This window comes from Cyanistes caeruleus, chromosome 6 (assembly GCF_971803275.1).
Source record: "Cyanistes caeruleus chromosome 6, bCyaCae1.hap1.1, whole genome shotgun sequence".
NCBI classification, from domain to species: Eukaryota; Metazoa; Chordata; class Aves; order Passeriformes; family Paridae; genus Cyanistes; species Cyanistes caeruleus.
In genome coordinates, this window is record NC_141706.1 from 22,590,500 (window position 1) to 22,615,277 (window position 24,778).

At 43.3% G+C, this 24,778-nt stretch overlaps 1 protein-coding gene and 2 long non-coding RNA genes across 22 annotated transcripts in view; 2 read left to right on the top strand and 1 right to left on the bottom strand.

Annotated features, from left to right (window-relative positions):
• Positions 1-24,778, bottom strand: part of BRSK2 (BR serine/threonine kinase 2) — a 302,009-nt gene that overhangs the window by 76,848 nt on the left and 200,383 nt on the right. For all 20 annotated transcript variants that reach the window (XM_086895631.1, XM_086895630.1, XM_023928934.2 and 17 more), the window contains exons 4-5: positions 14,284-14,424; positions 3,912-4,028 (exon numbers count right to left, since the gene is read on the bottom strand). In XM_086895631.1, the coding sequence (XP_086751757.1) occupies positions 3,912-4,028; positions 14,284-14,424 (258 nt within the window). The remainder of the gene's footprint in view (positions 1-3,911; positions 4,029-14,283; positions 14,425-24,778) is intronic.
• On the top strand, positions 6,013-10,083 carry LOC111930754 (uncharacterized). The gene is made up of 3 exons (XR_002865291.2): positions 6,013-6,189; positions 6,901-6,987; positions 7,496-10,083. It is a non-coding gene; the product is annotated as an uncharacterized LOC111930754 (long non-coding RNA).
• Positions 11,125-24,161, top strand: LOC147652514 (uncharacterized). The gene is made up of 2 exons (XR_015288683.1): positions 11,125-11,337; positions 21,652-24,161. It is a non-coding gene; the product is annotated as an uncharacterized LOC147652514 (long non-coding RNA).

Below are 24,778 nucleotides of genomic sequence, written 5' to 3' on the forward strand. Positions count from 1 at the left end.
AACTGAAGCAGAGAAGGGCAATGCATCTTGTCCTAGACCACCGTGAATGCCTTCAGCAGAGACAGAAATCAAGCTCAGATAACCTGGGTCTCAGACCTGAGGTTTAACCAAAAGGCACTCACTCTTCTTGTCTAGTGACAACTCAGGATGGATTGGACAACCTCTCCCATTCTGAAACACTGCAAGGCAGCATGCCAGGAAGAATCACTGTGAAAGAGATGGGGAGTGTCTCTGCATGCCATTGCCTGGATGTGTAAAGAGGAAGAAGAGCTGAAGAGATCTAAAATAGTAGAAGCAGCAGCCTATCTCATCTTTCTCTTCCTTCCTTGTCTGCTGTTAGCAGACAGACCCTCCCTGCTTCTGAAGGAATGAAGAGACTCACTGTGCTACTTTGGCATTTCAAGGACCATCTCTTCATAAGACTGCCTTGCTGTGCAATTTCTGCCATAAGCAGAATTAGTCCTGCAGAGCCTATACACAGCTCCTCTTCCCCTTAAGGGTCTAAAAATACTAAAAAAACTACAGCTTATTCCTTTGCACTGTGCATATGCAGGATTTGCACAACACATAGCTCTGTAACGGGGATTCATTACAATCAAGACCAAGCATGCAGTCTATCAGTGACAAATTATGTCAGTGAAACAAGTCCATCCTTGCCTCTTCCTACACAAACACATTTGGACTGAACTTTTACTGTGTCCTCCAGGTAGTCTGTCAGTGCTATCAGTGCTACAGAAAACCATGCAGGCCTAAGGAATATCCCCCTGAAAACAGTGACTCTGAGATACACAATTACATCATACCTGAGGCTACATGAGGCTACTCTTCATGAGGCCAGTCAAGACTCTGCAGTGACCTAAAGACTACCCAAACTTTGGACTAAACTTAGCAGTTCACTTGTGATAGCAAAGAATTTTTGACTGCAGTCTCCCCGCTTTGATGAACTGACAAAGTTAGCTGTATCACACAGCTCAACCCCATCTGAGCCTCCCACTCTGACTGACAGAAATACCTGGAGACTCCCTGCATGACTGTCAATGGAAATGTTACAGTTTCATCTCATTATCAGTGTTCACAGTACGGATAAAGCCATTCTCGAAATTAACTTATGGGTGCACGGAGGAGCATCTCATTAAAGCTCAGTATCTCAGCCATGATTCACTCTGTTTTGTTCCTTTTCATGCTGGCTGAAAGAACCAACTACATGGGTAGGTAAAACTGTTGCCTTGAAAAGCTCTGAGGTTGGTTACAGCGTGTGCTCCAAGGGAAAGGGAGTCATAACTGGATTACTCTTCTCTATGAACCGTGTGGCATATTGTTTTATATTCCTTCCTTCCTTCCTTCACCCCCCAAACCAGAAAGATCACAAGACACCAGTATCAGCCATGCTGGGCTGCATGCCAGGAGAATTAATGAAGTGGTGTAATAGCTCACATGGAGGCCTAGTGATTGGCAACACACTTAAAATGCATCTGCAAGGCAGGAGATCATAGCGTTGCTGCTGTGTTCTGTTTATTACAGGCACATCTCTTCCATTCCATTGATTTCTTTATTAGTGCATTTTAAGGCCACAATGTGGGGGCTGGATCTGCTTGAAGCATGGAGGTTTGAATTCCAGCACAGCTTATGGGAAGGAAGCCCTCCTTTGAGACTCCGGATCTGGATAACAGAGCTCAGTGCTAACAAGAACAGAAACCCTACTGAGAGGTTCCTGAGGAGCTTGAGAAATCCTACAAGGCAATTGAGGCTGGCTGGATTGGTTTTTATACTCTTTTTTTTTTTTTCCTCACACAAGGAAGGGGAACAATTTTCTCTGGAGAATATAGAGGCTTTGTGGCAGCTGCAGGGAGGACTGCATTTCCTCATCTAGAAGGGAAGCTTGAAAGAAGCTGGAAGCAACAGATGTGCAGAATCACAGAACAGTTTGGATTGGAAGCGATCTTTAAAACTTAACTAGTCCAATGCCCCTGCAAAGAGCAGGGATATATTCAACTAGATCAAGTTTCTCAGTGTCCCATCCAACCAGACACTGAATGTTCCCAGGGATGGGGGATCTATCATCTCTGGGAAACCTGTTCAGTGTTATACCACCCTCAGTGTGAAAAACTTCTTCTTTGTATCTAATCCACATTGACCTTTTTTTAGTTTAAAACAATTATCCCTTGTCTTATCACAACAGGTCCTGCTAAAATGTCTGTCCTCATCTTTTTCATAGTCCTCTTTTCAGTACTGAAAGTTTGCAATAAGATCTCCTGGAGTCTTTTCTCTCCATACTGAATAACCCCAACTCTGTAAGTTTGTCCTCATGGGGAAGATGCTACAGTGCTCAAACTACCTTCATGGCCTCCTCCGGGCCCACTCTTAGCAGGTTCATATCCCTCTTATGCTATGGATCCTCCAAAGCTGGATGCAGTTCAGGTCTCACCAGAGCAGAGCAGAGCAGAGCAGAGCAGAGCAGAGCAGAGCAGAGCAGAATAGAGCAGAGCAGAGCAGAGCAGAGCAGAACAGAGCAGAGCAGAATAGAGCAGAATAGAGCAGAGCAGAGCAGAGCAGAAGCATCCCCTCCCTCTCCTTGCTGGCCATGCTGCTTTAAATGCAGCCCAGGACATGTTTGTCTTTCTGGGCTGCAAGTGCACATTGCTGGGTCACATCCAGCCTTTCATCTCACCAGTGCCCCCAAGCCCTTCTCAGCAGCACTGCTCTGAATCTTTTCAACCCTCAGCCTGTTTTGATGATACTGAGTATCTAGTTACCCAAGTGCAGGGCATTGTAATTGACCTTGGCATCACAACTCCTTGCTTTTCATCTGTGCTGCTAAGACCACAGATCTTGGCTTGACATGGACAGGAGAGAATCGGTGGGTCCCAGTTTACTCACCAACCAGCATTCTATCATATAATGAATTTCAAATACTTTTTCTATCCATTATTCATGACCTGGAAAGCAGAGCCTAGGACTGAGAGGCAGTGGCTGAGCTTTAGAGGGAACAACAATGGCTCTATGAACTGCCTTGGCTCAGAGAAGACACCAAAAAAACCATGAACTGTAACCAGCTGAGGAGGGACCTGGGCTGAAGGCATCAGAATCACACTACCAATGGCCAGGAAAAGTCAGTCTGCATGGGAGGAAGTGGAAATTTGCTGGTACTGTCTGGTTTCTGTGCTTGCTGTTAAAACAAACCAACACACAGCTAAAAGCTGGTGTAGTGGTGCCAGGATGCAGCAGCTCGGTGCAGCTGCTGCCTTGCTACAGCTCGGTGCCACAGCCCCTGCACAGTCACTACTGCACTGGGAATCAGGGAGCAGGGTCCAGTGGTGCCCGAAGGCAACTGAATTCCCATGGAAATATCTTTAGACTGCCCCTGCAATATTCCTCCAGGCAGGCTCTTTGTACCTGCATTCATGCCCTGCCTGTCATTGCAAAGGACCCTGCTTCTTCCCTGTCACTCCTGAATGGGAGCTGACAGAAGCAGTGTTGAGCATGAACACAAACAGCTGCATGCAAGCCTATGCAGGACATGCAAATTCCATTTAAGAACATTTTTCCACCCCTTAATATTTTTTCAAAGCCTCTCAAAACAGTCAACCACTGCTTTTAGTTCCCAAAAATTCTATGGCTAGATTCTATGGCAATTCTATGGCAAATACATCAGCATACGCAGATGAATCCAAACCTGAAAGCCTTGATTTTTGTATCTGTATGTGACACCTGCCATGGCCTGCACTGTAAAGCACTTAATCCCCTTCTTTCAGCTTTCTTCCACACTACATGCATTATATAAATTTATTGTCTTGCTGGGAAGCACCAGTGCAGTGGGTAGGTCTCCAGGTCTTTACCGAAACCCTTTCTATAGACAACCTCTATGTCTGGAATCTGTCCCTCATTTTTGTAATATGCTTTGAGATACTCACCCACAACTGGTTTCTAACAAGCTGTCCCCAACCTGCAGTGACGCCATCCCGAAGTCTGCTATCCGGATGTTGTTCTTTTCATCCAGCAGTAGGTTTTCTGGTTTTAAGTCCCTGTGGCTGTAAAGAAAGGGTCAAAATGTAAATGAAATTATCTGTAACAGCTTTCCCACTCCAAAACTTGTTCTTTATCCAGAATAGCATCCAATAGCATTAGCTTTACTCTAATTAATTTAATTTGTTTTCCAGTCCCAGGCAGGAGAATACACATATTCAAGATCCAATCCGTGCAGTATTCTAGACCATATCCCAAATGCCCATTCCTGATGAATGCAAGGCCTGCAGTGTCCTGACAGGAAAGGAACAGTCTTCAACTACCAGTGATACCAACAAGAGGGAGAAACTGAGGGATATAGAAGGAGGATAATTTCAGCCTGGATTTAGGGATTGCATACTCTGTAACTTGACAGCTCCTTAAGGTAGGAGGCAACACCGTCAATATATTCTGTCAACAACAGGAAACAAAATGAGTGATATCCAGAGAAAAAACCTTCTGATGTAAATGCTACTGCAAAAAGCTCCTATTCAGAGTTGTTTACACAGGCATAAGACTTTGAAATAATTTTGGGTAATTAGCTCTGATGGAGAAATCCCTTCAACTCAGCAGTGCTTTTAACTGAGGGTGCCAGCAGTGGGAAGGAGAGAGAGGATTCCCTCCTTTCCATTAAAGCTTGATTCTCTTATTATTTGTCAACATTGCCAGAGCCAGGCAGCCATGACCTTCATGATGGCAACTCCTGCTGCAAATTTATATTGACAAATTCATTAATTTCCACTGCTCACAGCCAAAACCACTGTGCACCCATGTCTACTTCTAAGTACTCAGGTGATTACGTACAACTATAGCATATGCTTGATTTTATAGCCAAAGACAAAAATCTTGCAAAAAATTTGTTATGAATGCTCTTTTTTTCCCCCTTTTTTATTTGCAGCTCTTGGAAAGTCACAGAGATGAGAGAAGCATTTCAGGCAGACCAAAGAAAAAGCTCTTTTCTTGATTTTGCTTATGAGTAGGCAAAATTGCTCAGTTAATAGAAGTTCTAAATAGCAGCACCCAAAGAGGCAGGACTTCCAGTTTCAGTGGGCAGGCAGAACACAAACCTGTGGGAAATGGACATCCAACAACACTTGAGTGTCAGGCAAACAACACCCACTTGCAGAAACTCACAAATAAAAGCAGTTACTCTGACCAGAAACTGAACTCAGCAAATGAACCACATGTCAGGATAGTCAAGTGACACCAATCATGGAAGGCAGGCTTATCTTTGTGCATTTCCTCTTCACCTTAAAAAAAATTCCTCTAATACTCCTTATGCATACAAGTGTAATTCTACCCCTACAAAAATGGAAAGGTGGACAGTCTCTTCCCTCTCAGAGCAACATGAGCAGCATGACAAGGTTTTGGAAATTAGATCCTCTGATCTGAAGACAAGAGGAATGATCAGTAAATAATGCAGGTATATTCTATGTAAAACCAGAGCACACAGTAATAGGATACCTGGGGACTGTAACAATTATTTCCAAAGGAGACTCCCAACAAAACAGCACACATTCAAAGCAGTTACTAGTCACCTCACTGAGACCTATGATTTGTTCTCTCTTGCTTTTTAAAATTTAGTCCCCAATCTTGCATAAATATGATGAACCCTGAGTGTTAAAATGGCCTTGTTAGTAATGAAAAAACAAGCTTGTGGATAATAATCATGATTCAGATTTGTGCACATTTTCATCTGGAAATGCAAAAGATGCTTTATCCGATCTGTATTTCTTACAGAAATTCAAGGTTTGAGATAACAGAGACAGAACACTTATTAGCTCTATAATAACTATCGAGATAGTCCTAACTACTCAACAAAAATGTAGGAAATGAGTGACAAGGGAAGGTTCCAAAGGTAGTGAATGACCAGTTAAGGGCCAGGAAAAGAACCCCTGAATGTCATAATCAAGGACAGCAGTCCCAGACAAAGGCAAGATCATCAACACCTGCCAAAGTTTAACATACTCTAGCTCCAGCAGTGAAATGGAGTGAAGAGCCCACAGTTCTAAGGCAAGTGAGGAAAGCTGGATGCTAATGAGACAGTAGTGTGTGATTTCATCCTTCCTCCAGCAGACATCCTGGACACTTCTCATCTTACAACTGCTTTCATTAATGGGAAGACCTTATCCAGCTGCATAAGGCATGCTGCAGTTCCCCTGTCTGAGGACTAGTGCTCAGGAGCAGGTAACAGCCCCTGTAAAGTGAGTGCTGCTTGTTTGATGCTATGAAACAATAAACTTCCCCACAGCTCAAACTGAGCGTGTCCTTCTGCTGTGTTGCTGTAGGACACGCAATGACTCACACAGACACGGCTCCCATATAACAGGGGGAAAAAACCTGGTTTTATTCTTGCAACTTCAGTATTTATAGATTCTCAGCAATGACCAGGGATTGGATAGTTAGGTTACCACCTTTCCAATCACACTGGTCGTGCCAGACATCCATCAAAAAACATGTATCAGAAAGAATGTATACATATCTTTGTTTACAGTCACTGTCCTGGGAAAGCTTTTAGAAACTATGTTAACAAGATCGAAAAACTGAGTTTTCAGGGCGACACTGCTGTGCAGTTTCTCAGTGGCTATAGCTGTCTTTCAGTCTTGGCAATTGCTCCTGGCTGACTGCTGAACAGGTACATGTTACAGAAGTTGAGGGTGCTGCTGCCTGTGCCTGTTCCACTGCTTTTGCACTGCATGATATTGTATGATTCATATATACAGTCTATAGCAGGCATACTGCTGACATGTGACTTTTGAGTCTAAAAATTGAATCCTCTGCTTATCCTCAAATTGTGTGGCTCATTTAGAGAGCAGGAATGACCAGGGTGGAGCATGACCTAAGCACAGGACATCCACAAGCCTGGATGTACGCTCACAACAAAGTATCTTATTTCAGGAACATGGTGCAGCTAAAGGTAATGCAAAAATGTTCCCTTTCCATGGCTGAAAGCAGATCTGCCACAGGTCCCAGCTGGAGCATAAGGTATGTGAATTTTGAACCAGCCCCACGCCAGACCACTAAGAGGCAGTGAAAGGGAAAGGACAACATGTCTGAAAACTGGGACAACATTCAATCGTGGAGTCTCCTTCTCCCCATGTCATCCTGTCTTCCCATCAGCTGGGATCCACAACACAGGTTGAGGCCTGTTTAGGAGTTTTTAGGGAGAATCAAGTGGGGAAATGAGGTTCCTGTAAGTTGGCACATATATAACATGTTTTTTTAGAGTCACTGCAAGAAAGAGAGGAAAAAGGAGGTACCACCATTCACATGCCAAACATGGAATAAGCATCACCCCACTGGGCTACACAATGTTTTTACATGAATGATCAGTCTGATTAATGTCTTTAGGTAGAGGTCCTGACCCACCTCCCAGTGGCACTTTGAAAGCCTTAAGATTGGATCTGGGGATTTGTGGGACTGGGACACTATGTGTGAAAAGTAAAACTGGAGTAGCAACAGACCTTAATGTATTTCTTTTCTTTTCCTCCAGATACTCATCAAATGAAAACAAGAAAACCTATCAGCTCTTCACTATAGAAATTATCACTTCACTGAGCAAAGAGGAGAATTGTTACATTTATGGCTGCCTGGCCCCCAAAATACAAGAAGGGTTTTGATACAGCAGTTTTGCATCTCTCTGACCCATCTCCATACATTTTTCAAGATGGTCTCTAGTGTCCAGTATGGATGGTTAGCTTAGGAATTTCATGGCAGCCTGAGCATGGGTTTTGTATTTTGGCAGCACTGCTTTCAGAGATCAGGGTGCCAGTGGGATCAGGCAGTACTTGCACATTCAACCACAAGAGAATTATATTCCCAGTGAAATTTTTCCTCTAGCTGGAGCATTTCTCTGATACCCATCTTTGGGCAACTTTGAATTTGCTGAGGCAGCAAATCCTATCCTGGGGATAGGAGTCAGGCCAGGAGTTTGCACCAGAGCGTCAGAACCAGCATCGCTGCCACTGGGAAAAAGACTTCCTCTCTGCATTTGCATTTTCCATCTTTGCATTGCCAGCTTTTCAAATGCCAGGGGGAAGGGAGAGGCACTATGGGAATAGGGAAGGCTTGTTATAATTTACCTAAGAGCCCAGAAGACCGGACTGCCTAATGCACTCACATTTGAAAAGAATTCTCTTGTGCCAAAATGAAACAAATCAAAGCAAAACAAAAATCCCACTGTATGTGGTAATTACTTGGCATTAATGGAACAGTGCAGAGTAAACGCATTTAATTTGGTTCCATTCCAGCTGATCTCTCTGGCTCTCCATGTCTTACACGACCGCATCAACTCCTCTCTCTGCAGGTGAACAGAGGACTCGTTACCCTTTCCTTGTTCTAAAGGCTCTAAAGCTGTAGGGGCTTTATCACATGGCTGGAAAAACAGAAGAGAAGAAAGCAGCCTCTTTTCTGACAAAGATGGCAAACCCTCCAATTGAGCCCTGCATAAGCTGAGAAGGAATGTGAAAGAGAAATGCAGGACTGCAGAGGAAGTCAGTGTAGCCCTGATCCCTAGTGGCCACGGACTCCCAGAGCTCCTCAAGCAAGACAGCAGCACATGAAGTCAGCCTCCAGAGCCAGCATCCAGTGGGCTTTAGAAGGGAGAGCATGTGAGTGAAAGGGAACCACAGAGCAAGCCATGGCAGGGGAAGCACACACTGTCAGAGTCTCTGCAACATCCCTCTTTCACGAGTTACAACAGAGGCTTTACAATTTTCTTGCAGCATAAGATGGATGCACAGAGAGCACTGAAAAAATTTTCCATGGAAATGGGCACCACTCTTGAAGGTGGTGTATGGAAAATGAAAGGCACAGATATGCATTAACATGTTTCAGCTTCCCATTTACACACTGGCCATGCTTGCTTTCTAGTCACAGCCAGAGATGCTGTTCAGACAGTTCCTTTAGTTCCCTCCGATACTTTTCCAGTCCGTCCTCCTGCTCTGTGAATATCCCTGTACCTGTACTTTTACAATTGCAGAAGAAACACACTCTGCCTGTCACCCACGGCTGCCAGAAGAATTCTGGTGTACGGACAGACTCGAGATCTTGGATTCAAAGGAACTGTCACCTGGCATGAGATGACAAACGAAGCCATTATTTTAAAGTGATGTTTGAGCTGAAACGTTCGTATCAGTTTCTATGACAACTCATTGTAGGTCACAGATTTCTAACCCAAGAAACCCCTTAATTGGAGTAGTTGCAGGTCATTTGTACTAATCAAATTGTTGGCTACTTTGCAAATGCTTTTCTTACTGACCCCAAACTCCCAGAAGGGCCAGACCACAGAATAATTATTCTGCAGTATGCCTCTTAAAGTACCTGATGTGATGGAAATAACTTATCAGGAACAATTAAGAGCATGAGAAGCATTAATTTAAACTTCATGAGCAAAAAACCCCTTTAATCTTATTTTCTCTTGCTTCTGCAAATCAGATCCAAACATGTACCTTGTATCTACCTACAGAAGATTACTGGTTTATAGCCAGGGTTGCTATGCTCAAACTTAGTTGGTTTTCACAGAATTCTGCAGAACAAGTAAATATAATTATAGCTAGGAAAAAGGACAACATGTATAAACATTTCAGGAGTCCTGGGGAAGTGTTTGTATGCATAAAAGGTTCTTTGCTTTTAAACAAGTATTTCCATTGATCCATTAAAATACATTGTTTCTCCCTGCCAACCTCTCCTCAAAGCATATATTCACGTATTTCAAAGCCAATACAGCCTGTCACGTCTGATCACCACTGCTGCACTTCCCAGAAAATGTTACCTGGTTATGCTTACAGTAAGACTGTGCCATTTTTGAGTTTCCAGTGGCTTACATAAAGAAGAAAACTCACAAAAATACATGTTCCCTGACTTTAGCTGAGCTGGTAACTTTGCCTTTGGCATTGCAGCTGCTGCTTTTGATGGGTTTTCTCCAGTTCCCTGTACAAGTGATATCTGAAAATTCCTCACTGTTTTACAGTGAGTCTTGAGCACAGAACCGACACTCCTGTTTCAAGTAATGAATGGTGAGTATCAGCTTTCAACAGGGGAAAAATGCACCCTTCTTACTTCTGATGGTCTGAAAGAGAACTTGAACACTCAAGTGCCAGAAAAATTCCCAAACAAACCAGCAACCCATCTTATTAAATTCCACCATTTCTAGACCAGTTTCACATCTGGAGGCCTTGAGTCATGATTTCGAGGTGTCTGTCTGCTGCAGTCTTCAGCATTTGACAGACCCTCCCTGCAGAACACCCCAACACGCTCCTTATAAATGAAGCAGGAGCAGAGCAGGAGCTGTGAGGAGGGTGGCACTAAATGGCAGAACATGGCACCAGGCATTCTTCAGCTCTGCTTCTCAGAGACACCCCAGATTTCTCCCTAAAAGCCTGCTTCCCTTACTGGCAGTGCTCTGCAGCTCCTGCCTGCAGGAATATACCAGAGATTCTGGCACCACCGCCGTGAAATCTTGAAGCGTTGTTTTACGGGGAGCCTTCCCCTCCCTGCGCTGAGGGAAGAACAGGAGGCAGAGCGAAACAAAGCTGTTTTTCACTGCCTCAGCCCTCCAAGTCACACATCCCCATGCCCACGCAGGCACGCACACTCTCCAGCAAGAGCCCTCCTTGCGTCTACTCAAACGAGCACAGCCCCGGGCAAGGAAAGGAGAAAGGGCCCTCATAATTGTCATTTATCAATATTCATAAAGAACCTGCCTTAACCCCTCTTGTGCACGCTCAGGGAAAAAAAAACAAAAAAAACCAAAACCAAAAAAAAAAACCAAAAAAAAAGAAACCACACAAAACGAAACGCAACCAAAACAAAAATAAAATGAAATAATCATCTCCCCCTGCTCGTTACCGCAGGGGATTTCCTCTCAATGTCACCACTGCCCTGCGCAGTAATTGGCATTATCTGTTATCTCTGAAGCCATAATAAGGTTTGCCACGGGGTATTTTCTGTAATCATATTTTTATTTGTCAGCTCGCGAGCCGCAGACGGCGGAGCGGAGCCGGGCCAGGCCGCGGGCGCGCGGCGGGGCAGGGGCCGCGCGGCGCCAATGGCGGCTCGCGCCGGTGATGTCACGGGCAGCCAATGAGGCGGCGGGCAGCCCGCCCCGCCCGGCGCTGCAGCATTCCCCACAGACCCAGGGAACGGGCTCTTCCCGAGGAAAGCGAGGCCTCGGCACCCGGCCCCGGCGTGAAAATACAGCCGGGCACTCAAGCAGCTGAGGAGAGCTGCCCCGCACTGCGGGGGCAGCGCATTCAAAAGGGGCTGTTGGTTCGAGGCACCCAGCGGAGGTACCCTGAAGGCCCTGAATTTAGGAGAGCAGACACCCAGAAGGAGGTGAACGGCAGCTTAGGCAAAACCCATGGGTTGTGTCCAGAGAAAACTTCCCAAGCCCGGGTGGCCTTCCATGGACGTGGGGGAGCTCGGGTCCGTGTGCCGTTGCCCGCTGCCGGCGCTGCAGCACGGCGCAGAGCCCTGGGAGCGCGGCCAAGGGCTGCGAGCACAAGCGCTAACGCTGCATCGCCCAGACGAGTGCTTGCCAGCTCCGGCAGCGAGGTGGCACAGGTCCCACGTAACATCCCTGCGTGGTGCCACTCGTGCCCGTGGGTCCCTGGCGTGGCACGGTGCTATGTCCACACAAAAGTCCTCAGAGGACCCTACAGTGCCTTACCCATAAGCGTTACCCTATGGCCATCCTGCACCACAAAGCCCTGTGAGTGACTGCACCACAGAGTGAGGTACATCAAATATTCCCCCACTGTTTCCAGTGAATAAAACAAGAACAGGATGCATGTACATTTTTAAAACACACAGACTCAAGCTCCACACCTATTCTGCTTCCTTTTCTCAGCTGCTTGTTTGAAAACACCTTTATCTCACACAATAGAAGCAGAAGCTTCTTACTGATGGGAGGGGGATTGGGGAATCCTTTCTGAATCTTTGGTCCAGGAATGCTGATGTATCAAGGCATTTTGAGTAGTGAATGCTGAATGTGGTTACATGCTGCTGTTAAAGTAAGCCACAGGTATTTTGCAGTGTTTTGGGATGTACAGGAAGAAGATGGGACTATTATATGGGTCTGGGGACACTAGGCTATCAATCTATTCTGCCAGTAGGCTGGAGGCACCCACATTTAGTCATTAACCAAAGCAGAAGCCTTCATTTTTCAATGTGGTCATAACTGGATAACCTGGCTGATGAGATGATTTGTCATTTCACTGCCCCACGACAGGACAAGGTCAGGCTTCATTGCTTAGGAAAGCACATTAAGTTTTACACTCACATATATATTTATGCATGCTCTGATTTTCTGATAACTGTCCAGAATACAGCACAGAACATATCACAGACCACAGGAGTCTCAGAGTGACCTGGAGGCAGAGTTTATGATTTACTGCTAACTTAGCCAGCACTAGATGCTCGTCAGGTGGGAGTTAGCAAGGAGATGGGAGTTACTTTCAAACGAGACTACTGCTCACAATCCAATACATTTAACGGAGGAAAATGGATTCCTCAAGAGAGACATGCATCTGCCAAGAAAATTTCACATAGTGTTAAACCTGCAGAGATGTTTGTCCGTCTGACAGCCTCACCATGATCCTCTCTCAGTTTAATATTAAAGTCTCCCAGATCCAGAGGTATCCATAACAAGTCCAAAGGACTAGCATATGCATATATGCATGCTTTAGTAGAAACTTCTATCCCAATGGAGATTCTGATTTCTCTGGAATATTCATTTGGAAGCGTAAATAATTTCTCTTCAGCCATACTTAAACATTTTTGAGTGTTGTTGGATTGGATCCCTTAAGTGTTAAGCCAAGTAGGGAAGAAAAACATGCATGTATGCAGTCCACCAGCGGCTACACTGCCCAGTGTATGTAAGAAATAACAGGTCTACAACCTGCCAAGGATCATGCAGGTTCTAAGGAGGTCATGATCACTCAGTGCAGTTGAATAGCAGGGAGGAAAAACTGTGGTATTCACAGAATAAAACTGGTCAGAGGTCACTGACAACAGAGAAAACTTAGATCCGCTAGTTAGGGCATGCAACCTGCTCTTGGCTTCTCTGGGAATTTCTCTGACTATTGTAACTCTACCTGTGTCAGGTAGGCATTGTCCTCAGGACCTTCTCACCCAGATCCACCACCTTTGAACTGCCTCTTCTGCTAAGACTTACACTCTTCTTCTACAGTATACTCCTCTTAATATGTCCTCAAGAAAGGTTCTTCTTTCCCTTTCCATTTATTAGAAATATGCTGTTTTACAGATCACTATTTCCTGCTGAAATGACTCAGAGATGCAGGGGGAGGGGGCTAGAAGAGCAAATTAAATATTTAAACATCCATTTTTGTTGTGGCCATCTGGTTTGTGAGTTTTCAGCACAGAACTGGGGGTACAGAAAATCCCTGTATGGCTACTGAGAAGTAACCACACAGTGATTATGCAAATCCAGCTATTGCAGTATCTCTGAGTGGCCCTTGGTCTCCTGGAGTGGGGGATCTATGTCTGGCTTCTTTGGAGAAGCAGCCACGCAGACATAATGTAAGTGTTCTCCCCCAGCCAATCCAAATGCAAGGATCTGCATTTGTGAGAAATGAGCAGGCAGTTATGGGTCAGTAGCTGTACAAAAACTCTTGTGCTTGAGGCTGATTGCAGCAACTTGAATTCAGTGTAATTTAAATTATCTCAACTTGAAGATGAAAGAGAAACTGGTCCAATATAAAATGGCACCTGAAAGCACAGGTTAAACCACACTCCATGGTTAAATAATATGATGGAGTTAGTAAGAAAATTCTTCCCTACTGGAAAGGAAATTAAAGGCAACAGTGACTCAAATGCCCAGAGGGGACTCAGCAAAGGTTGCCAAAAGACAGCAGGTTTCCAAGAACTGAAGGGAACCATAAAATGACTTTGTTGTATTTGTAGTTGTCCCAGGTTTCTTCAGGGATTCATTTTGATACAGTGTATGTAGCTCTTATTTATTAGTAAGTGCCACAAAAATTGTGGAAATGAAACTCTTTTTCCTTGGTGGTTTTGGTTTCCCTGTTTAAAGCATTCCTTGTGAATTAATTCTTCTCCAGTGAGAAATGATGGACAGTCTTTTCCGTGAGAAATCAGTCTATGACTGGTACACTGTCTCACACATGGACAAGAATTAAAAAATACATCAGCACTTTACCCAATGCTTTTAGAGCTTTACAAGATCACTTAAAACTTAAAGTAATAAGGTAAGATCCCTTTATTATGTAGGAAGGAACTCCCGTTGGAAATGGCTGTACTCACCATATTGAATGACTATGGCAGAAGTCTAAAGCAGAGATGATTTGTCGGAAGAACTTCCTGGCTTCTTTTGGTGTCAATCTTCCCTTTTTTACAAGATAGTCGAAGAGCTCCCCACCTGACACATGTTCTAGCACCAAATACCTAGAAAAACACAAAGCCAGGATTTTGTAAATATGTGATCACACCAACTCCCTCACACTCGCACAGTTAGATACAAACACTTCTGTTTATATATAGTCAAGGGGAACACTTCCAGAAATAAAAGTGGAAGAGAAATGGAATTTTAAAATCAGGAATGATTAATATGTTTAATAGGGGTTCTGCAACTTCAGACCTGCCATTGTTGGCTTCAGTATCCAATGGCATAGCAAGACATAATCAGGAAGCTAAAAAATTACTCCAAAGACCAGGAGGGGAAGCAGGGAATAATCAGGTATAAGCTTCCACAGCAGGTCTCAAAGCTACAGTGGAATAAGACTCTATACCAAGAAGCCTCAGGTCCTTTAACCAAGCTGACAATTCTTTTATAAAACAGCTGTGGCAAAGTTGCAGTCAGACAGAACCAGACAGATGTCAACAAACCAGAATGAATTAGAGAAAAGGTGAACAGTGTACATTATTAAAAACAAACAAACAAGCAAACAAACCCACTACATCTGTGTGCAGCCTATATAAAACTTAGCTTCTGCTGCTGAACAGCAGTGATTTGCTGGAGCAGCTGCCTGGCCTTGCAACTCACAGGTGAAAAATGTGGCACTGAGTGAACCCATGTGGCACAAAGGGGGCCTAGGAGCAGGAGAGGAAACACCTGACCTCATATAGCACTCCTGGCAGTCACACAGTGAAGAGTGAAACCTGGAAGGACTTGCCATGGATGGACCATTTTCTTGTTTTAAGTAGAGCTAATGAAAGGCAGCCAAGCAAAAGAAAACCGTATAAATCTCTGGAAATGTTGCCTAATAGTGGGAGTGACAGTTTTCCCAGGGAAGTGGCAGGACCACCACCAACTGAATCCTTTAAAAACAAACAAGTTTGAGTGTCCTTCTCAGTCCCTGGCTCCCAACAGCACAGCAGACCATACTGAACTGAATGTGCAGCATGATTCCTCAACCCTTTGCTTTACAGCAGAATAGTATTACTACCAGAATTAATCCAACTCCTCAAATTTGAGTGGACAATGAAGAGTAATTAATCCAGGATACTGTCTTTTCTGTACCTTAAGCAGCATAATCTCCAAAGAAATTTCTGAATTTAAAATGAAAAGTGGGGAAGATTAATATAAATTTGGGGTCTTAATTAGTCCTGTTTTCAAAATTTCCAGAAAGGACAGTAGAAGGACAAAAAGCAGTTGTGAGGAAAGTAAAGCTTGCTCAATGATAATGGCATTAGCCATGAAGTTGCAAAAGTGGGACCTGAGCTCCTGGTCCATCATCATCTGTTCTATGTGCCAGTTCCCACCTACCAGAAGGAGAAAGCATTTCCCTGCCTTACAGAAAGACAGACATTGGTATTGTCTTGCCAGCTAAATAAGTACTAAAAGGCTACAAAAAGGGGAAAAAAACATAAAATTATGAACTTGGGGGAATTAAAATTGTACTTTTGCATTATTTGATCAAAGCCAAACAGTCTTGTACTTTTGCATTTTTTTGATCAAAACGGTTACAAGAAACATAGTAATATTGACTTTTTTAAAATTAAAATTTGTTAAAAATGGGAAAGATCTTAACTTAAAAATCCCATTTGGAATACGTGGGGCATCTTCTTTCCAAACAGATGAGTAGTTGCCCAACTGTCTGCTGGGTACACCCTAGTAATTTGGAGATTACTGTTTATAGACATGACATTTTTTGAGCAAGTCATTTAAACACAGAAGAAAGCTGATATGCAGCAGCTACGGGCATTGGGGTGTCCACATTGTCAAGCCCTGGCTAACAGTCTGGTAAGAAGGTTTGCTGTAGAATTCATTCTCCCTCTCATATTAGACACAGAGCTGGCTAACTATCCAATATGGCAGACCCAATTCTGGCACAGAATCAATCCTAGAATTCTTCTTGATAGTTTGCTGTCTCACTGTGCCCCACAGAAGCTGGATACAGCAGTGCATCTTTCCTCCAAAATTCAAATCGCTAGCTGCTTTCTTTTTCTGGGAGGTGTCTTACAAAGATGATTGCAGTCACAGACATACAGAACACTGTCCTCACTGGCTTCAAACAAACAGTTTTTAAAAATACAGACCCAGCATTTCTGTCACCCACAGCAGGAACTGTGAAGCAATTTATTTTCATCAACTTCATCTTATTAAAAACACTCAACAAAAATGCACTGACACGTTGTATGAAAAATAAAACAAATTGAAAGACAGGGAACATTTACAAGGTTATTCATTTTTTGCTTGCCACCTAGAAGCACTAGATATAATAATGGAAATGAACAGGGGAGAGCATTTGAAAAAGATTTGTGCCTATGACAAGTCAAGGGACACAGAGAAGCACAAGAGACGATGTATTCTGATCTGACAAAGCCCCCAACGTGACATGAGTGAGAAGGATGACAAACACATTCCTCAGTGGTTGAGTGCAAGAAAGAAATGCTGCAGGGATCATTCCACAAGCACTACGTGGCTAAGCTGCAGCTAGGATTTGTGAGCTCAGGTTGTTATCTGCCAGCCCTATTCCCTCTAGTGCCTTGTGGGGTTTTTTAGGAGAGCCCCAAAGTAGGAGATTTTCTATTGAACAAGGGCATAATTCAGCACCTGCCTCCCTCTCTGTGCAAGCCAACATTCTGCTGGCATATTATATGGCACAGTAGTACACTTGTTCTTTCCAAACAGGCTGACAAAGAAGGGTTTAAACATTTCCAAGTGTTGCACTGGTTCTAAGCACCACTGGACAGCTACACCACAAACCCCACTAAGTGCTGCATATCTGTATCTACCCATCTGTGTGTATGTGAGTGTGCCTAAGTGACTCCACAGAAAAGAAAAACACTCTGAAAAGCCAAACAGAAAAAACAAAGGAAAGAAAGAACATTATTCCCTGGGCTGGAAAATAAGGCACACAGACACTACATCTTTCTTGAATTCATGGCACAGAAAGGAACCCAAATCTTCTGTGTTCACATCAGTATCTAAAATCCTTTACTTTGGCAAAGTGCTATAGGATTGGAAGTATGCTAATGCCAGCTCTTGGAGGATCTAGGAGAAGGTAAATAACACTTAGCCTGTAGGGGAGAAAAACACTAAGAAGCATTTTCATGAGTCTCCCTTCCCTTTTATCTTTCCCAGATATGACAGGTTTTCACTTCACTATAGTACTTTTCCAATTTATTCTAAGCAAGCAAGTAAGTTCTGAAAATCCCAGAACAGTAACCAGAACTTCTCTCCTATTACATTTAGAGATGAAAAACAACTTATTGGTGAATGAAGTTTTGGGGGGTTTTATCCTGTCTATGTAAGACTGACAGCATCAGTCTTTCTTCCCATTATAAAAATGTAAGAAAACCTTTTCTGTAACAGCCATTGCAAGGAGGTTCAGGGAGAGGAAAGACCCAGTCTCTGGCTGGCAGAATGCACACTACATGCTGTGATGATACAGACAGGACCTGTTTTAGGACAAAAGACTCTCAGAGCACCTAGCTTGCACATGTTGGATGCTCTGGACACACCCCAGCTCTTCCAATCCTTCCACTTCACATGAGAGAAACAAGTTTTAACGGGCATTAACCTCCTGTTCTTTGCTGTTAGGGAACTGTGAAGCCAAGTGACTTGTCCAGGGTTCCAGTCACCCACTATCAGAGCTGGCATTAGCACCTGTGGTCCCTTGTGCCTTCTACTTCATGCTGTCCCCACTACCAATTTCCCCTCTGCCTGCTAGGACACTGAAAAGCCAGAAAACAGTGGGGTTCTGCAACTCAATATGATGCCAAGTGTATGTTATAAATGAAGTCTCAATTACTTTTTCCTCACTGGATATATTCTCTAGCAGGTTGCAAATATTCTCACAGGCCACAGCTCACTTTCATACACACCAAGGCCCACATTTTGCATTATCTTCTCATGTCCCTGCTACAAGCCAAGACATGAAACTGAAAATCTCTAGTTGAGTTTCAGTGCTTGAAGGAGACAAGACTTTGCTCTTTAAAAGCAAAGAAGCTGAATACTAAACACAAGAATAATTGTGTTGATTGGAGAGGAGCAGGGAGATTGCATCCAGCAGCATTCTATCTAGTCCCTTTGCCATTTTTCCATCTGCATCCCATCATCACCACCTTCTCAATAAAAGATTCTGAGTTCCTAACCTCAAATGACCCACTACATATCATCAGAGATGCAAGCTTAGAATAATCCTAGGCTTTTTTCTTTCTTTCTTTCTTTCTGGTTAATTTTATTTATTCTTTCAGGAACCAAAATAGTACATAATCAGTTTTCTTCAGCTCCTTTCTGAAGGCTGGTTTTTGCTGTGATGCTTGACGGCAGCTTGGACTTCCCATTCCCAACAGTTGCTTTGTGTGTGGGGTTGTAAACTGGTTTTGTCCCATTCTTGTCCAGTGCCAGCACAGCAAGGACTTCTCCACCATTAGATAGATTACTGTTGCACTACACTCCTATCACTTAAAACAAGAAAAACAAGAAAAAAAGGACACTTTTCATTACTATTCTCCTTTCCATCTGGTGGACAATGCCACAGCTTCTTAAAAGGTGCCTTTGCCCATGCCCTAGGGAGCTTTGGGGAATAACTCAGAGAGCCCTCACTGAGGCAAGACAGCTACATGCTGCCTCCAAATCAGAATTGTAACTAAAGAAACAGGCTGGCTCTGAGCAATGCCCGGAAAAATTCTGTTAAAGAAAGACTAACTGGCACAGAGAACACCAGGACCCTGCACTACCAGACACTTCTGGCAAAATAACAACAAAAAAACCCAAAATGCAAACAAACACACCAGTTGTGATCTGTAAAGAATGAAAAGCTGTCTTTTAGCCAGTAGCAAAAATGGTGTGAAATGCTAAAATTCTTGCCAGATGGAATGGCTTGCAGCAGCCCATTACTGGGTATGTAGCTCTTGTTCTCTCAGGACAATTTACAAGACACGAACAGCTACACCAATTATACATTATTATTATTATAAAAGTGTTAAATGGAGAGGTCTAGGTGAAAGATCATACTGAAACACAAAGTATTTCAGGTAAGTATTATAAATGCAAAAAGTTAGGATAACCAAGAAACACTCTAATGCTCTAGAAATGGAAGTCAATTCACACATCTTGTTTTAGTCAGGCAATAGAATGTCCATCAGTGCTTGCAATTAGCTGTCTGCTAGGGAAGCAGTTAATAATTTATTTTTCTTAAATGATATGACATTTACATATATGAAGCATAACTTTGCTTAACCTAAACAAGTAGGCTTTCAAGTTGGTCTTCTATGTAAGCCTGAATGTATTGCTGGCTACCATCACACATCACTGGGTAATGTCCTAGAGCTTTTACTATGCAAGAATTTGACTAGATATCCATGTGGCACTTGTTTTTTAATATGCATAGCTTCAGCCATGCACTCCAGCAAGATGCAAAACCCAGGTGCAGTTTTATAGAAAGAGATAAACACAAAGACATAAAACATCAGGTGGGAATCTCCATCATAAAGACAGATAAGGTTTTAGTTCTCTTCTGTCCTGTCCTGCTTACTGTACCAACAACTGTAAAACTCGAGTTTTTCCACAGAATGAAACACAAACTGAAATGGCTGCACAACAAATGCTAGGGTTGGCACTGCCACCACCTTGATGAACCATGGGCCATCTCACACTAATCCTGGCAGATGATTCACAAGAAACTGGCTACTCCTTTTGACCAATTAATTTGAGAGCTAGAAAGCTCACTGCATTTCAAAGGGATCTGTCTTAGGGAAAAACAGACTGAAAAAGAAAAGCTTCTAGAAGAAAAAAGACCTGGCGATTCTCTTTCCAGGCTACCACCCTACTTGCAAAATGTCCTTCCATGCATATATATGGTTAAACATATACGTGGCAGGGAAGAAGTTAAAAGTTACCTAGGCTGACATGCTCTATAGTTCTTTGACAGCTTTTTCTCTGCACTGTTTTCTATTGATTAAATAATCTCTATCAGATATGAAGCCCCTTATTATTGGCACAGCCTATAAATTATTCAGAAGTTATATAAATTCTTATGGTGGACATGAATTTTTAAACCCTTATTTGGCACTGGGCCAGGAGTTCTGTATTTCCCCCTTGCCTGCAAGAAAATGTGCATGTGTTAGATTTCTGTTTTCTTAAAGACAATTTTAACTCGAGTTTGCATGTTTGAATGGATATTGTATTTGATTGCTGGTTACAGTTGGGCATAAACAGATAGGGGCTTTTGGGGAAAAGAAGTAATGAGAGATTATGTGCTCTGTACCTTTGATTTATTTGGGATGAAAGGTGTTTTGAGCAGTGCCCTCATGGTGTGTACTCATGGATGCCAAGGCACTGCAGCAGCCATCCTATATGGGCACATGATATGGAATGGATTTAGCCAGAGGGATCCTCAGCACAGGATGGGCAGAGCTGAGACAACACCCATCAGGTCACTGCTGCAATTCTGTTAGTGACTGTAGACTTCAGGGCGTTCTTCTCCAGAGCTAAGTGGCCTTTGCTGTAACAACCAGGGCCCAGACACATACAACATTGCCAACCAAAGTCTAAAAGAGAAGTCAGGCATGAGAATGTACTGTGGCTCTGAAGCAACATCTCACAGAATTGCTCGTGTCACAGAATTGCTCCACTATATGGGCCTGCTTTTCCCCAAGCCCAGCATCATGGCCTGGATGGTACCCAGGCACACGTCAGGAAGTGAGCAGAGGATACAGCCAGGCTTTTGCGTAGAGCTTATTAAGACTTTGTTGCACAGGGTGCATTAATTCCTACCACCAGCTCTGCAGGCCCTGCTTTGTGCCAGGCTGGCATCCCTCTTGTGAATGGTGGCACCTGTACCTCTTCCCTGGCTTCTGGCCAGCTCCTCATCTCCAGGCCCACCCTGAACTCCAAACCTCAACAGCACTGGCTGCACTCCCACCACTGACTGGCTTTCTTCTGGCTACACATGCTTGTAATTACAGACAGTCCTAAAATAAGTCAACAGCAGAAGAAAAGGGGGTCAAAGTAGCTGGTTACAAGTATTTTCCTTAGTTCTAATCAAGGCTCAGGTAGAATGCTATTCTGCCTTCCGATCCTGTTTTATTTTCTTTCCCCATATTCACAGCACCTGACATCCCAGAGCCTCACTCCCAAGGTGCACACTTACCACAAAATTAATTTTCAGTGTTGAGCCTTTGGAGCCACTCTGACTTTCTGAACTTTTCCTTTAACTTTAGACAGGTTTCCCTGCAGATGGATTGAATGACCAAGTCTTGGCCTACCACTAACAAGAACCCACAGAACCTTTTCCTCCTCTTTTCTGCATCCTCTGGCATCCCACAATTAGTTTTCAACAAAAATAAACAAAATTACAGGAAGACCCTGCAGGAGAGAACAGGCAGCACAAAGGCGTCTGCAGACAGCACCAGAGCTGGAAGTCCTTGACTCCTGCTGCCACTTGATTCTGTATGAGCCAGAAACGTGAGTTGTGCACAGCCAGGAGGACATTTTAATTTTCTTATCCGGCCCATTGCTTTGCACCTTCACCTCTGAAATCAGGAGGTGGTGTGTTATGTACATTGCAATGAGATTTGGGCACTTGCCCAGTGATAGCATTGTACTGATGAATGATGAGAAAGGCACTTATATTTGAAAAAGGTGCTGAGGAATGCCTGTCACACTTCAGAGAACAATTGTCTGGTGTCCACTCCTCCTCTCAAAACAGATTAAAACTTGCTTAAAATGCTGATCAAACTGGATGACATAGAGATGTAAAATAAATGCTGCTACAAAATTTGAAATCTTAAGTGTGAAGATTTGAAAATCATTGAACATAAATCTACACATATATACACAAATATCTGTATGCATCTTGAAATGGAAATTTACAGATATAGATATATATATATATATATACACAGACATCAATAGAAGGGGAATCAAGAAATAGCAGTATTACAGTCTGAAAGAAAAGGCTATGGAGTGGTCCTAGTATGTATCATTTTTTCTATTTTATTTCCACTCCCCACCAAGCCCCTGACAGCTAAACTAAATAGTTAATCAAATGAGATCAAAACAGATAATGCCACCCCTGTTGAGAGTTCTGCAACAGAACTGTATCAGTCGGCTTTATCCCCTCTGGAGAGGGAAGTTTCATCTCCTGTGGACTGTCTGATGGCCCTTAGCTTGCCATGCTAACAGCTCCTCCAACAGGGGACAACTGCTTTTCTGTGATCTAAGCAAAGCTGAATGTACTGCATGAAACACAGTAAATAAAACTCTGTGTAGGGTCAGCTCAGGAAAGACCTTTTCTGTACACGGCACAGAGAAAAGAGGATCATCCCCCAGGTTCACACAGCTCATCTGAAATGCAGAAATCACCAAAGGAGTCTGTCCCTCCAGTGTGTGTTACAGAACACACCAAAATGTTGTTACTGTCTGTTACTGCCTTGCTCCTTCTCTTAGTACGTGCCCTATCCTGGAAGTGTTCATGGTCGGCTTGGGTGAGGCTCTGAGCAACCTGGTCTAATCAAAGGGTTCTCTGCCCCTGGCAGGGGAGGGGTGGAACTGGATGATGTTTAAGGTCCCTTCCAACCCAACCCATTCTGTGATGATTCTATGATTTGTATTTCTCTAAAATTCTTGACTGTCTGCACTTCCTTAGTCAAACTGACTGGTGCACGCACAAGTTTTGGTAGCCCACTGATCATTCCCCATACCAGGCCACTTTGATCTTTAAGAACAGGGATGAACCCCCATCCTGGCTGTTTTGTCTATTGACATTATGTGATGGGAGAGAGGGAGGCATTGATTGTCTATAGCTATTTCTAAATTATCTATTACTGTGGACTCCTAATCTTGCTTGAAGGCCATCAGTGTGATCACACAACAAATATGAAATAATTAAACAAACTGTCAGTAGTATTGCTCGTTTAGACAACACAATTATGTATGTCTGAGGCTGTATGCCACTTACAGAGAGCCACAGTGCTGCTGTGTTTTTCTCCCCACACTTAGATGTGTAGTTCACAGTCTTTTTAAATAAGACAACTCAAAATGATGGATAAAGAGATGGAATAATAGATTTCATAGCTATGTCCACCTCTCCAACTAGCTTGGCAAAAAGAACTCTACCAAAATAAACAGGAAAAGACTGCTTGGCTAACACACATATGCTAACAGATTTTTATTATTATTTTAAAAAACTCATTCTCAGTGTTAAATAAACTGTGGAAAAAAGGATTTGATTCATGGTTGCGTTAGGAATCTACTCAACCAAAGCCCCTTGTCACAAATTAAATCATAAACTAAAAGTCAAACATGATTTGTGAAATTAACAGTTATCGAGGAAATGTTCCCGAGTGCTGCGTTGTGATTAGTCTCTGGCTTCTGAAATATCACCCATAATTCATGAGCTTCTCTGAAACCATGCCACTACTGCTAGTCCTGGGATGCCATGCATGATGGAAAGGTGCTGCCACAACCAGAGAGCAATCCCTTTCCCGATGCTGGTGAGAACCAGAGGTCACTGTGTCTTATTATTTGGGAAGGTACATGCATACACACTTCTCAGTCCCCATGCACTTCTTTAACACCTCACCCCTCCACAGGCACTCTCTTCCACCTCTCAGATTTATCAAAGGCCACAGCTGTTTCTAATTTTGAACACAGAGGCTTGGCAGAAGCCCTTCCTTTAAAAAAGCCTTTCTTTAATATAGCGACTAATAAAAAATGAAACTTAATTAACAGTCATTGGTTCTTTCAGAGTCAGTGTCTTTCAGCAGAGGGATTCAGTGCCTTTGCCAGGGGGATGCAGACAGCTTAATCTTACATGCAGTGGAGCTCCAGCACAAAGCAGATTTAGTGAATGTTGAAGACTAAATGGTCATTGGCAAAGCACGTTTTGGAGCCCAATGTTTTTCAGAAGCCAGGATATCCCGATAGCTTAAAGATATGGGATGCTTTCCTTTTCAAGGCGATTTTCATCCTGAAGATGTTTTCTTGCCAATAAATGCAGTATTTTTAGAAAAAATAATAGTGTAACTCCATTCCCACTGCTCTGAGCACCAGATATTTTTCATAGGGAGCAAAATAGCCCCCAAGTCTTATGGGGGTAAAGAAGGAAAGCTCAGTTTCTGGCTTCACAGGCATTTAGGGCAAGAAAAAAGCTTCAGCACCTCTACAGCCCATCCCCTTTTGGCCTTTCTTCTGCATGTATTCTGACACTGTCACCACTGCCACCATCAGCTGTTTACTCTGTTCATGCAAGAGTGTACTTGTGTGTGTATACCTAGGGTTATACAACACAGAAACCAACATCACGAAGAAGAGCATTCCCTGTCTTTTAATCAAAATTCCCTTTAA